Here is a 14,918-nt window from a genome sequence, read left to right as displayed (position 1 = left end):
TCCCAGTGAGGAAGCCTCAGCACCCCCCAGCAGAAGGGGCTGAAAGCCCAGTTTTGCAAAAATCCAGCTGAACTAAGCAGGGATCCGCCAGAAAATAATCTCAGACGTGGGGTCCAAGTAAGGTCGCTCCAGAGAAAAAAACTGCTACACAGTGCTCCTAGGCAAGGCACCTATAAACAGGATTTTTTTTCCCGACTGCCACTTTCCAGCACTTTGCGGCTCGGTTTGACGCCGGTCGGGGAAAGCTGTCGGAGCCGGGGAGGCGGCACTCTCCTCCGGCAGCCCGCGTTTTAACTTTTTTAGATAATTACAATCCAGAGAAGAGGAGGAAGGAGGGGGAGAAGAAGAAGAAGAAGAATAAAAAAAAAAAAAAAAACAGGAAAAAAAAAAAAAGCCACACACCCCACTATCTTAAAATAGCGAGCAGGGAGGGAAGAGGAGCGGCGGATCCTCCCAGCGCGGCGCAGGGTAACAATGGTGCTGGCGGGGAGCAGAGGGCGCCCTGATTGACAGCCCGAGCCTCCTAAAAAGGCCGCGGAGCGATGGGAGAGATGCTTATCGCCGGCTTTATATAGCGGGGAGCCGGCGCCGCGCCGCGCGGCCCAAGCGGCGGGAACAGCGTGGACACAGCGGGGACAGGCTCGGAGACAGGCTCGGAGACAGGCTCGGCGAGCCGAACGCTCATGCGAGCCGGGCGCGGCTCTGGCCGCCCCGCAGGGGTCCCGCCATGCACGGCCAGCCCCAGCCCGGCCCCCAGCCCCCGGCACGGCTGCCCGCGTCCGGCCGGCCCAAGGCAGGCAGGAGGCGCTACAAGACCTTCATGATCGACGAGATCCTCTCCAAGGAGACCTGCGACTACTTCGAGAAACTTTCCCTGTACTCCGTGTGCCCGTCGCTCCTGGTCCGGCCCAAGCCGCTGCACTCCTGTGCCGGTAAGCGTGAGGCCAGCGGTGCCCTCAGCGGGGATGCGGCGGGCGCGGAGCGGGGTCTCGGCCAAGCGCCTCCTGCATCTCCCACTCGTCTCCCCCAAACCCTGCCTGAAGGAAGCCCGGCTTTCACACTCTATCCCCACTCCCTGGATTTGCCAGCGCTGGGATCGTTGTTAGTTACTATCAGAAACTAGCAGCTATCAGTTACTTTTTAGTTGCTCTCAGTGTGTAGTGGTGGGGTTCAGCCCAATCCCAGGTGTGCATTGGAGCCAATATATCAGTGCTAAATGAGTCCTGCAGAAATCGTCCTTCATCTTATGCTCATTGAAACCTCCAGTGTATTTTTCATATGTCTGTGTGAGTACAAAGAAATTATTAGAAATATTGTGAAAAGGGAAAAAAATCTATAGAGGCACGGTTTTTCTAGCCTAAATTCTCTTTTTCTTTGAAAGAACGTAGATTATTTCTAGCAGCGAAGATGGGAAAATACTTGTAAAGATTTTGCCGACACCACAAATAAATATGCACAAACGGCTCTGCCCTGCACAGGCAGCACAATGAGCAATCAGGTCTTGACCATGGGCATTATAAAATTTCACAAGCAGACTGGTCTAATGTGGACGTTTAGAAATCCACATTAAAAGTAAAAAATAGTATTCTTAGAATACATTCCAGATTTTAAAAAATATTTTTAAAAACCCCTTTTTCTGGTGAAGCAAGCAGTTTTCCAGATTTCTGTTCTTCCCATAAGGCCATACTTCCAATGGTGACACATAATGTGTCAAGAGAAACTAGGTGATGGAGCTGCAACTTAAAAATACATTTTTCCAAAAATCATATCTATTGAAAAATATTTGTAAAGGACTAATTACCAATAAAAAGAATACCTATTTCAAGGTCATAGAATTATATTTTTCCTCTTTCTCTTTGCTGGAAATGTTCATTTTGCTGTTGCATTAGGTTGTGTTTAAAACCTCAGTGCCTGTCCTTTGGCTTAGGTTTGCTGGTTTAGTTTGAGGTTTTTTATTACTGAATATATATAAGAAGGTTCTTTTTAGGTCTTAGCAGAGCTGTGCTGATAGAAAACTTGCTGTTAGTGTACCCTAAGAGTTTGACAAGTAGAGTAATTCCTTGCTCCAAGCATAAATCTTCCTTCAGCCTCAATATTTATTTTGTAAATGCTAGTTATTAAAGACCCAGAAGGGATTAGGAGTCTGGATCAGAATTAAGACGCATGATGACCAGCTTTTGGGGAGAAGTTTCATGGACAATTTGATCCTCCATCAACATTTATTTCTTCCAACCGATTTTTGCGTGACATCCCTTGCCTTTCCTCACTAATCGCTGACATATTTTATATAAGAACTAGTTGTTAATCAAGATATTGCTGACAAGGGAAATTTTGAGAGCTGATCCCTCACTACTGCGTAGTGAAAGTAGTGAAATTCAGTGCTTGGCCAAAACGTCCTGAAGGGGTTTGGTGTGTGGCAGTGACGCACAGAGCGCCTGATTCTGCCTGCAGACCTCAATCCACCAGGGTAAGGACACCAAGCTTCTTGGCTTTTCTCTCTTTCTGTACAGAAAGAGGAAGAATTAGAAAAGAATTTTATAAGAAATTGTTTAGCACCCAAAAGGAATATTAACCTCGATATTATCAGTGTCCGGAAGCATGTACAACTACCTCAGCATAAAAATTATGGTCTGAATGTCACCTAATAGAGCCTAGGGATTTTGGATGGGTGAGGTGCTTCCTAAGAGCTGGTTTGACTCCCACCACCCCCCATTGAAAAAAAAGAGGGAAAAATTTTAAATACATAGTTCTATAGTTAGATAGTTCATAGTTAAATACATAGTATTGTTCATAGTTAAATACATAATATAGCAAGCATTGTCTTTGCAAGGGTGATGTATATTCAGTAAATAATCATTAATAATCCTTGTATGATTCAGCAGCGGATTGAGAGTGTTGCTAGTTGAGTCTCTTGTGGTTCCTCTTCAATTAAAGCCCTATTTCTCTTTGTGCCTGGGATCTTTATTGAATTTGCCCTCAAGGTTTTGTTTCTAGCCCAAGCTCTGGCCTGTTCCTATGTCAGTCCATGTTGTGAATATCTGCTTCTGTTGGACTAAGCTGTATGGAATTACAGCATTTGTGAAGTACAGAGAGAGATTTACTTGTGGAATTAAAATCACAGGGGAAACTACTGTCAAGTCCAGACTTCCAAACTGTCAGATTCTAAGGTGTATAGGCATAATTCAAGTCTTATGTGTATTAGGCAATGGGAATTTTTTTTTAATGAAAGGAAACTATTGGCTAAGAAATGGACAATAACGCAAAAGATATCTAAATGTGAAAGAATTTGATAAATACCCAATATAAATCTGTAACTAAACTGAAATAAAGTAAAAAACCAAACCCACAAAGACACACACACAGAGTGCAAATAAACTAAAAAACTCCTCTCAAACTACTTGGGGGCTAAAGGCTGCAGAAACATAGCACTGTAGAAATACTGTATGGCATTTAACTTACTGCCTAAGTTTCCTTTGCCTCTGGAGTTAATCAGGAAGAGAGTGAGCACTTAGTCTCTTCATGATCTAAGAAAATGCATCTTAACCTAAACCACAGAGATTTGTTACTGTACCATCATAGCTTGGACTTGGGAGTGTTTGAAACTGATGGAGTGATGAGTGATGAGTTACTCCAGCTGAACATCTCAGTGGCTTTTTCTCACGGCAGGAGTCAGGGTTTGAGAGGTTTTCATGGGCGAAAGAGTTAATATTTCTTTCATCTTGGGTGAAGTCAGAGAAGGCTGATATGCCTTTATAATTTATTTGGAGCTGAAAGACATAAGATGTTGTACTTGTGCAGTGTGTGTGTGTTCAGCAACATCCCTGGTTAAGTGAAGAGAGATCAGGAAACTTTGCTAGCCCAATAGAAAAGAGTTTTTATTTTGGCTCTGATGAATTGCTGAATATATAACTGAGTGCATCTGAATTGGAACAAAACAGATTTGTCAAGTAGAGGCAGAAGGTGGTGGAAGAAGCATATGGGACTCTTCCGGTGAATCTTGAGGTTTAAGATTGACATTTTAGTTGTGAGGAGCGTTTGTGAGGTCTAATGCAAAGCTAATGCAATGTTGTCGGTCTAATGCAATGTCGCCGGGGAGATTCCCATTAAAGAGAGCTTGGAATAGGCCCCAACCCAATTTTTTTTTTGAGAGAGAAAACTGTTCCATCATTAGTTGAAAGTTTGGTATATGAACATGTATTTATGTTTATTGAGCCAAAAAAACAAGGCTAAAGCAGTACCAGATCTGTAACAAAATGCTAGTCTAGGTTCAGAGCCATTATGATTAAAATTTTAAAGACTAGAAATATTTTCAGATGGTGATTAATGCCACTTTGCTTTATGACTTTTTGGGCTGTGATGGCTGAGTGAAAATATTTCTCTTGTTTCACGATACTTATATTTTTATTGGCTTTTCGTATTATGTCACCATTGATTAATTTGTATAAATAATGATACACTGTTCGTATGCTTGGTTTGTTACAGTGATTGCTGACGGTTGCTTTTCACTGAGCAGAGTCCTATAGGAATCAATTTTCAAATTGCAATTTAAAATTTATTTTTTCAATTAAAAGTATTTGTAGGCAAGCCTACTCCAATTCTAATTTGTTTCCTCTATTTGTATTATGTTGGTTTAGGGATAGATTTAGAATCCAGTTGCTTTATTGGTAGTTTTGGGCATGGTAAAGAATCAAAGGACACTGTCAGTGTGCAGTGTTACAAGGTCAAATTAGAAAACCTCCTTATTTATCAAAGAAACTAAAATAGTTTGAAAGAAAACTAGGCTGGGGTGTGGAGGGAGAGTAGTGTGCAATCCCCGGTCTTAGTGGAATTTGTGACATTGTGCGTCAGTAATCAGTAATATTGGTCTTGGATGGCCTTTTTAAACTCTCCAAGTGGATTGAGATGGCTGGATTAGAAAGAATCGCATTGCCTTCAATTCCAGAGTTCAGTTATTTCAGCAAAGTTGGTAATACAAATTGTTGTCTGTATTCATTTGTACCAGGCCCTATTCCAGCTCATTAAAAAACCCTCAAATTTGAATGTATCTTAGTGGTTTATAATTTAAATCCTAATGAGCAGCAGAGTAATTTATGTCTATGCCAAGGTTTTTTACTAGTCCATATCTCAGGTAGGGCTGTGCTGATTTCTCTTTAATTGCTATACCAGAACAACACCCTGCAAAGCAAAAACATACCTTGGATCAGTGTGGCCTTATTTATTTTATGAGAGTATTGTCTGTTAAGGTATAAAATATGTACCCGTGTTTTAGGGGAGTTGTGCTGAAGAGGATTCTACTGCTATATGTACATTTAAAAGCGCCGTAACGTCAGGAAGTGAATAAGTGAATGCAATCTTAAGTTTCTCCACTTGTGTTTTTGCTTTTTTGAAAATTTACTACCCTTCTTGCCAATCTGTGCAAAAAGTTTCCTTTAAAGAACATTAATTATTATTATTATTATTATTATTATTATTTGCTCTTTTGAAATAATTTTTGGGATTTTTAGTTTGGTGATCGGATTTATTGGTTTGTTTGTTTTTTGTTTTTTTTTTTAACTTTAATCTGTTCAGGATTTGTGTGGTTAGAACTTTAATGTAGGCAGGTGTCTAATATAGAATTGTTCAAATCTTGAATTCTTCTCTTCCAGTTCTTTGTCTGTCTTTTGTTGTTTTATCTTAGGATGAACTTGGGACCTGGTTATTTGAAAGGGGTCTTTTGAACTGTCATTTTCCTCATATAAATGATATTTTCTGGATTAAATTCAGTGGTACCTGCAGCCGCAGGGGCCTTTGGGGAATCATTGCTTGGGAGATAAACTAGGAGGTTTCATTCTTCTGGTCCTCACCCAGTCTCCTCAGCCTTTTTAGGAAACCATGGTGAGAAGGTAGGTTTATTGTGAATTAAAATAGCTCAGTTTTTATGTGCAACCTCACAACAAAAGCTTCCTTCCGATTATCTTTTAAAAGGCCTTGTTATGGGCAAGGCTTGATTTTGCTGGGGGACGTTACTTAAAATTGGGGTGGAAGCCATTTCTGTTGCCCAAATACCTGCTGAATCTTTTCCTTTACATTGAACAGATTTTGTTATGGAATTCCTGGGGGAAGGCAAAACTCTTGGGAAAGGAAAAAGGAATCCATGTAGTGCGTGTGTTCCAGCATGGGCAAAAATGAAATGCCATCCATTCATTGTGCTTTCAGTCTGGAACATGACAGCTGGATAAATCCCATTGAATAAAGCTGATGTGGAGTGGTAGGGGCACCTTCTGCCAGGCTCACTTGGAGTCGAGCGTGTCCCGCATTCCCCGAGCCTGGCATCTGCAGCTGTGGTTGGATTGTCATCCCCCAGGACACTGCTGGGAATGCAGCAGCATCCCAGGCAATAGTGCAAGGTCTCAGAAAGAGTTTTCCTTCTGTGCTGTGTGAAGCGAGTGCTCAGGAGATCTACATGTCTTAAATGGCTCCTGAGTCCACAAAAAACCTGTGTCCCAAAATGTTAAGGGAAGCAGGCCAAAATGAATCTGTATGTTAATACAAGAGGTGCCAACCTAAATTGCAAAGCTGAAAATGTCTCTGTGTGGAAATCTGCATTGATGCCAAGGCTGTTTGGGATTTTTGCTGATTATTTGTAAAAACATATTAATAAAAAGCAGGATTTATTTAGCTGCAACATTGGGAAAATCTGAGTTTTCTCAAATTCTCCAAAATTCCCTGTCTATTTTAACCCCACAAGGGAAAGCCTGTCTGTGGATGAGGAGCACTTTATCAACTGAGGTAAATGAAACAAACCTATGAACTGAAAGTGGATTCCTCTGTAAGTGCTGTAGACTGGGCACAACAGTGAATTTTAAGGAGCCTAGTGTTTTTCAGGGTAACCATCTTGGGTTTTAAGTGTTTTAATGTCTTTAGCAGAAAATCTAGTTCAGAAATACCCAAAAGTGGCATATGGGGGATAATAACAATGAGCTGGGTGATGATAAATGGATACTTGGAGAAATGCCTGGTATTTTTTCTATTGGATTATATGCAGTACTAGATGTGGCATTTCAGAAGGAAACCCAGATTCAAATCTGGATATGAAAGCAGATCTCAGGACTGAGCAGAAAAATCTGTCTCTAAAGAAATTTCAATATTAGATATTAAATATCTGTAACAAAGACTGACTTTTGCTTTCTTATCTCAGTACTGTTAATAGCGAATAAAAGGATTTAATGAATGGCAAAACTACAGTGAACAAACCAGAAGATCACACCCCAGTGATTGCAATAAAAGCTATTGTGGCAAGTAATCAGCATTGTGGTTGTGGTTGGGCATGAATAAGCATTGTGGAGGAATGCTATAATAGGAGGCATTAATGAATCTCGGATTCCACTGGGAAAATTGACACCTATGCCTCATTTTCTAAAGCTTCACAGCTGGCACTGAAGCACAGTATAAATCCATCTGCACAGTGAGTTAAGTTTAAATGTATCACTTTCATTAAGTGTCCTCAATTTGGCCACTGCTCATGGAGACTGTGCAGTGCAGACTGAGTGCCATTATTATTTTGAGGACTTTTTTTTATCTTGCTTCTGTAGAATGCAGCAAAAGACCATCTCATCCTGTAGAATCAATGACTCTCAGCATTGCTGTCTTCAGGACAAGCTGGGCATGAACAGGGGCAAAAATCCTCACTGGGGAAGGTGAGGAAAAGGAACCGAGACTGTTTGGAGCTGATGTGTTGTGTGGAGCTCCTGTCACTCCGCCAGGCCTGGGGAGCAGAGCACGGCAGTAACTAAGGATACTTTGTATTTTTTCTTCTGTTGTGTTGAGCAGTACATTTCTTTGCCGTCTGGGTGCGGTGACGGACAGCTCCTCGGATCACAGCTCTCCAGGATGGATTTTCTGCTGATAGGAGTGTTGTGAGCATGTTTGGGTGATGGAACAAAATCTGTGCCTTTCCAGCTCAAAGTCGCTTCCATGCCCTCTGTGCAGGCCTGTGGGGAAGGCACATTTGCATGAAATGTAAATCTGGCTCTGGATGGCAGAGCCAGAACTGATGGTTAAGTCAGAAACTGAGCTCTGGAGGCACTTGCTCAATACAGTGGCGTAAGTTTTTTCTAAAAAAACTGCTGGGCTGGAGAAAGGTTCTGCTCTGATTGCTCAGAGGATTTAATTACTTAATTCTGCTGATCTGTTTCTTCTGCTCAGCCCTTGGTAAGTTGTCCAGTGTTAGAAGTGACTGCAGCCCTGCTTGGAGCCACTGGAAACCTGGGTTTGCATTTGCAGGCTGTGTACAAAATCTCACCATATCCAAGTGAAAATAGTAGAAGTCAGAAAAATTGATCTTTTGGATTGTTGGCAGATTGAAGAAATAATTATTATGTGTTCTTTTCAGTTCAGAACAAAGAAAATGTTATAAATTTAGCTTGACAATTCAGAGGTTTAAAAAGTGTGTGTATATGTAAGATCAGATCAGAGAAAATACTCGATAAGGAATAAAATACTGAAAACTTATCTTCTAAAGACTGACGCAAAACTTGATAGCACTTTCCTTTTTACGAGATATTTGGCAAAATAATGAAGCTACTTTCAGTATTGCAAAATTTTATTTATTTTTCAAGGAGAGAAATTTACAACCAAATATTTCAATCATTCCTATGTAAGAATTGCTCCAGCTAGATTGCAGAACCGAGAACATGTTCAAGAGCTTTACTTGCTAGGAAGCAACAGTTCCTTAGAAAATTCGGGACCTATTTTGTGATCTCACTTGTATTTGTGTAAAGTCTGTAATAGAATAGCATCACAAGGACAAGCTAATGGGAACTGAGCAGTGGAAGTCTGGTGTTATCCATTATTTCTTGGGTTCCCAGGATTGTGGGAGAATTTAGCTGAGAGATTTCTAGCCCGGAATTCCCAAAGCAACATTTTAATGACATCTTTAAAAATATAGAGATTTGGTATTAGGACCTGGCTAAGAAAGTAATATTTTCCATTTTCCAATATTTTCCCTTTTCCTCTCATGCACCTTTACATGCATGAGAGGAAATTCTTGGCCAGAGCACAGCTCAGAACAGCACCCAGACAACAGCTGCAGGTATTTCAGGTGTTTGGGGACAGGTGAGATCCATTTATGTAACTAAAGAGAAGGGTGAAGAACAGTCTTTCAAAAAAAAAAACCCATCTTCCTGAATACGGACCTCTGTACTCATATTCAAAATCTTCAGACTGCAGGTAGCACATCCAGAATACTTAAGCTCTGTCTAAAACACAGAACCTGAAAGAACCTTAAGAAACAAATAAACAAATCTGCTTTCTTTTCCATTTTCTCTCTTTTAAAAAATCACACCTTTTTTTTTTTTCTTTTTTTTTCTTTAAATGAAAGGAAAAAAAAACAGTTTTCCAGAACTTCCTGTGCAACAAAATTACAATTCCCTTTGGAGATGTGATAACCGAAAATTTGCAAATATATGGTCTTCTTCTCCTAGCAACAATCTTTCAGTGACCTTAATGTGTTTGGATGTGTATGTTCAGGTCTTATCTTGTAATTTTTTTTACATGCCAGTGGTTTCTATTCATGTAGTTCATTGTCTGACTTCAATAGGACAACTTGCAGAGAAGGGGTTGAATTGGAAGTATTTATATTTGCCCTGTGTTTTAGATAATCTTACTCCTCATTTTTTGGATTTTCATCAGAATAATAGAGTTTTCCGTGTAATCATTAAGTCATCTTTAAATACTTGGCCACCATTTGCCTTTGGATATTTCTTTTAATGATTATTTTGCAAGTCACAGAGCAGTTAATGGCTATGTTTCCTGCCAGTGGGTGGTTTGGTTGTTTGTTTTTTCAAACTAGGATTTATTTCACCTTACAGAGATTGAATTTCATCTGAATTTAACTTTTATAGATATCTTGAGAATTAATGTTGAAGCAACAAGTTCCTGTACCTTTGAGTGTGCAGGTGTCTATTGCCACATCCAACATAGATCTGCCTACAGTGATCCATTAAAAAACAGAGCTCTGTTGTGTAAACGCGGAAGGATTGAAGCCTTCATCATGTCCTTTTCTTTTAGAAGATAGAGAAATGTGCATGATATGGTTCTAGTTACTTAAACAGGGTATTCTATGACAGATTAACCTGTCATCTTTGAAATGAAATTAGCAGTAGTGGTACTTTATTATGTATGTTGCACATAACATGATATGCCTTATGGAAGGCCTAGTGCTCTGGATGGTGTTTCATCCCATGGCTCAAAGAGGAAAAATATGAAAAGAAATAGAAAACAGTAATGTAATCATTGATAGAAAAAAATGATGAGAAGACTGAAGCAAATGGGATTTTTTTGGCCAAAAAAATTTTGTGAATGTTTGTGAACGCATTTCACTTCAGACTTCTGCCTGTTTTGTTCCAAGCCTCCTCTTGACAGCTTTGCTAAGAGTTTATTTTGTTCCTGTGGTGACTAAGCCATGGAGGAGCTGATATTTGGAGGTTTCTGTGGATAGTAACAGGAGGTTTGGGGCTCAGTTGTATTATGCTCTTGGCTTTCCTCAAACAGGTCTGGTTTAGGTGGCTGCATATGTTGAAATTCTCCACCGAGGGTCAGGAAGCCGTGCCAGAAGTTAAAAGGATTGGTTTCACCTTGTTGCAATAAATTACAGAGCAATCATAAATGATAGGAAGGAGTTTGATGAAGTGGGTGAGGAACAATTGATGGATTACTTTAGTTAAAATTACTTAGAGCCCAGTCCAACTCCCACTGAAGTCAATTAAATTGTAGCTGGATCAGGGCCAGCATGAGTCAAATTCAATTATGCCTTAACTGTAAACATTTGAAAGCGCATTACTGTAAGGTAGTTCAGCACTTAAATTACATTAAAACAAAAGCATTTATGAAATCCTGACTGATTTTATTTTATTTGTACAGTCCTATCAAAAGCCTTTTTCTTGTGGCTGAGACAGAGACCTCTTTGGCTGGTGCCTAATCCCCCAAGCACCTGTCTGTTGTGAAGAGTTGTCCCAGCCATTGGTACTGTAGATGAATTTATCCATCACAGACTTGCTGCTGAAGTGATTGCATCAGAAGAGGCAGCAAAGAAGACTGAAAGGAGAATGTAGAAATCGTACTGCTGTTTCATCTAATTGTCAAGATTTAGAGAGCTTACTTGTGTAAGTATCAGCTCATAAATTAATGAAACTTTTACATGAGCTAATCTCAAATTCCAAAGCTGGAATGGTTGTGGGTTATTCATCTGTTTCTCAGCTGAACAAAGTACAGGATCCAAAATAACATTTAAAAAGAAATAATCTACATGATAAAATGGTGGATTTAGAAATGAGTCCAAGTATGGCAGTGTTTTCACAAAATTGGGCAGATTATCTTTTAAATCATTGTTATATTTTAAATTGTAATTCACATGGTTCCTTTAAGACAATTCTTGTATTTTTAATACATTCAGGATTGATTATTTTCATTTATCATCAGGAATTTTCTTCCCTGTCCAATTTCCAGCAGAGCCGGGGAGCAGCTCTGAGTTGCAGATGTAAGGTTTCCTGGCTTGCATTTGTCTGACTGTGTTGGGAGGTCAGAGCTCCACATCCCAAGTGACATCCCATCAAAACCTTGGGTTATGGCAAGCTGTGCAGACAGCAGGGAATGTCTTGCACTGGGGTCATTTTCATCTCTGGGTGAGCTAAATTCATCTCCGCACAGACGATCTCCCAGGCCATGCCAAGTCTGCAGGAGTGGAATTTATCTGGCTTGGTGTCTGTCTTTGTAGCAGCTGAGCTAAAATGAAAGATAGGGCCTGATCCTGGTTTTCATGGCATGACATCACTTTGGCTCTGTGAGAGGTTCTTTGTGGAGGATGGAGGTGCTGGACATGTGTGGAAATGGAAAGCATGGATTTGACTACATGCCCAGTTGGCATGGGAGTGCTGGAGTGTCTTATTGCTGTGTACTTGGCTCCATGGACTGGGCTTTGGTCTGGAAAACTCAGTTTGGCAAATAATTTCCTTTTCTTTTGTGCTGTCACAGTTTTTGTAATTGTTTTGTCCTTTATGTTTTCCTTGTTTTCTATTAATAGCAGGATCAATTAATAGCTTCCACTGTCACATTCTACTGAGTTGGCAATTATGAAATAGAAATTTGGCCTTCAGAGAAGAGAAAAAATGATACTCATCCAGCAGTTTTAATCAGGAAAATAGGATAGAGCTGTGATAAACTTTAGCACAGGACTTCTGTGGCACATATTCAACCATGGAAAAATACTGTTCCTTCTCTTCCCTGTCACTGAGAAAAATCACTGCCAGGAGAGCAATGAGACACTTTCATGGCAACTGGTGACTCTGTGGCTTTAATATGTTTGAAAAAGCTGATTTCTGTGATCCAGGCCTTATTTCTCCCTTTTCAGCATTAGCACGATTAATCATGATACATCTTGTAAAAATGCATTAAAATCAGTTGGCAGCTTTTGAAAACCTGAGCATTGCCATTCCCCCCTCATAGACACTGCTCAGCACAGCCTTGGCTCACCACCAAGCTCAGCTTTGGGGGTACCTTTGGAAAAGCAAACCCAGCTCAGTAGAGCTCTCACCTGCTCTTGGTTTTTAACTCTGAGCTTCCACCCACAAAACAAAAGTGGTGCTTTCCAGTAGTAGATTACAGGATAGAAAATTCTTTTGGCAGTGAAGGATACTGAGAAGCCTTTCATTCTTCATAGTGTCTTGATGGTCACTTCAGCTGAAGAAAGCCTTTCCTTTAGAAGAAATACCTTGGGAAAACTCCTGACAGTTCTTCTACTTCTAGGAAGTAGAACCATGCTGAATTTATGAGTACTTCAGGTGTGATTTTGCCCTGTGCAGGGCTGGGAGTTGAACTTGATGATCCTTGTGAGTCTCTTTTAACTCAAGATATTTTTTGATTTTAACTCCTTGCTGATGATTTGCTGGGACATATCCCACTCTACTCTGAACCAGTCATGCCTATGAAGCATTTACTGAGTATTTCTTACATATGGAGTAAATGATAATGGAATTGCTGCCACCACCCATTGCTGCAATGTTAATTAACTGAAAAATCCACCCAGAAGAAAGTTAAGGGTTCATTTCCAGTACCTGGTATGTAGCTCTAGTGCAATTTAAAATATGGTGGACTATTAATTTGTCTTCTCAAAATGTTTGTTTTCCCCAAAGCCAATCATGGGTCATTTGCCTCCAGTAATTGATACCAACACTGGAAATATTTGTGCAGTTGATGACAAATTTAAGTGTTTGACAAATTATCAACTCCGGTTAACCTAGGGCCAGTTTACACCTCAGGAGAAAATTCAAATACACACCTCATTTAGTTTTTCTCCACAAGAATTTTCTTCATTGCAGTGTTTCACTTGTTACAGCTATCAGTAAATAGTGGGGCTTAGGTACTTTTGCCTGCTGCATGGATGTCCAAATACTGCTTTTCTCAAGGCCTCTGGATTTTCCTTGTGTCCCCAATTATTATGTTCTCCTTGAAGTCAATAGAAGTTTTGGGTGTGTAGAAAAAAAAAAAGGAATTGCATCAGACTGTAAATAAATGTACATTTTCTGAGCATTTATTTATCTGGCAGCTTGGGACACGCTGTGTTGGGAGCAGGGATAACTGAGTGAAGCTGGGTTTTGCAGAGCCCAGGGAAGAGCTGAGAGCTTTGCAGGCAGCGCTTTGTGCTTGGGCCATCCGTACTTGGCTTTGTCCTTGAATTCATATGTGACATGGAGCCAGTTGAATTCCTCATCCTTCCCATTTTTTAAAGAAAAATGGTGGTTCTTTACACATTAGCATTTTAAACTCCTTTGCTAAGAAATGCAAGAAAAGCCCAAAGTCATATGGTCAGTGGGGACTATGTATGTTTAACTGTGTTCTTCATGAGTATTAATTAAGTACAAGTAAAATCCTGTTGTTTTTTCCCAGCAGAAGGAATTCTGTAGGAAGGAAGAGACTTCCCCACAAATCACTGTAAGATAGGTGTTAAGACAAACTGTGTTTATTACTTTGCAAGAGTTTCAACTCTTTCATCTCCATTTTTCATCCATCCTTTGTCTCTTACTGGATTTTTACACTAAGTCCATGCCCTGTAGGGTTCTTCAATTTGCTCTTTTGCTGTCTTCCTTCCCTTATCTCCCCTTGAGCTCTTTGTTCCCTCAGCACAAACTGCACCTGAGAATGTTCAAGTTCAAGTCGAACTTTTGAACCCATGATGTCAGGTTGGTTTGGAATTAAGCAAAACCAGTTTGCCTATCCCTCACTGCAAAAGGGTTAATCCTCTAAACTATTGAGAGACAAGGGCAGGGAATTGTGAAAGGAGCCCCTGTTTTATAAGCATTTGTATTGCCAGTGCTTGAATGCCCATAATAAGCAGGTTGTGCTGTGATTAATGACTGTGTTTTACATGCTGACGATGGATGATGTGTCTCATTGGAGAAGCCATTTATTTTTATTCAGGCTCTTCACCCCAGCAGCACTGAAAATGAGATGTTAACGTCCTGGTGGCAGTGTTTCATTCTCAGCAATTTAATGAAAGGTGACCCATAGAGGGAAGAAAATAATTTAAATTTGCCTTTCCCTTGCCTCCTTTTAATGTGTGAGAAGACAACTCATAAAATTATATTTTCATATGGGATTTTTCATTTTCTTTCAAGACTCTTACTTTGTTCCCTCTGAATTGGAAACAAGTAGGAATATGTTGTCATTCTGAAACTTTATACATTTGGAGGGAGCAAGCTATTCAAATGCCTTAAACTTTTTTCCTTAAATTTATTTTTAATAAAGTACTAAAATAATTTGAAACATTTAGGTATTTGAGCCAATTTTTGTAGCAGATTATAAATTTCTCATTTTCCTGCAGTTTCAATTGCACTTTTCCCTCTACTTTGTCATTTTGTATATGTCAAGGATGTAGTGGTAGAGTG

At 40.0% G+C, this 14,918-nt stretch overlaps 1 protein-coding gene across 1 annotated transcript in view; it reads left to right on the top strand.

Moving 5' to 3' along the window:
* The first annotated feature begins 437 nt into the window (after nt 1–437).
* The window catches only part of BARX2 (BARX homeobox 2), a 33,005-nt gene continuing 18,524 nt past the window's right edge, over nt 438–14,918 (top strand). Inside the window, exon 1 of the mRNA XM_059867232.1 lies at nt 438–932. Within this exon, the coding sequence (XP_059723215.1) occupies nt 728–932 (205 nt within the window). The 5' untranslated portion in view covers nt 438–727. The remainder of the gene's footprint in view (nt 933–14,918) is intronic.

The sequence above is a fragment of the Haemorhous mexicanus genome, chromosome 24 (assembly GCF_027477595.1).
Source record: "Haemorhous mexicanus isolate bHaeMex1 chromosome 24, bHaeMex1.pri, whole genome shotgun sequence".
Classification (NCBI taxonomy): domain Eukaryota; kingdom Metazoa; phylum Chordata; class Aves; order Passeriformes; family Fringillidae; genus Haemorhous; species Haemorhous mexicanus.
Note: the sequence above shows the minus strand (reverse complement) of the source record. Positions and strands in the feature narration are given on the sequence as shown.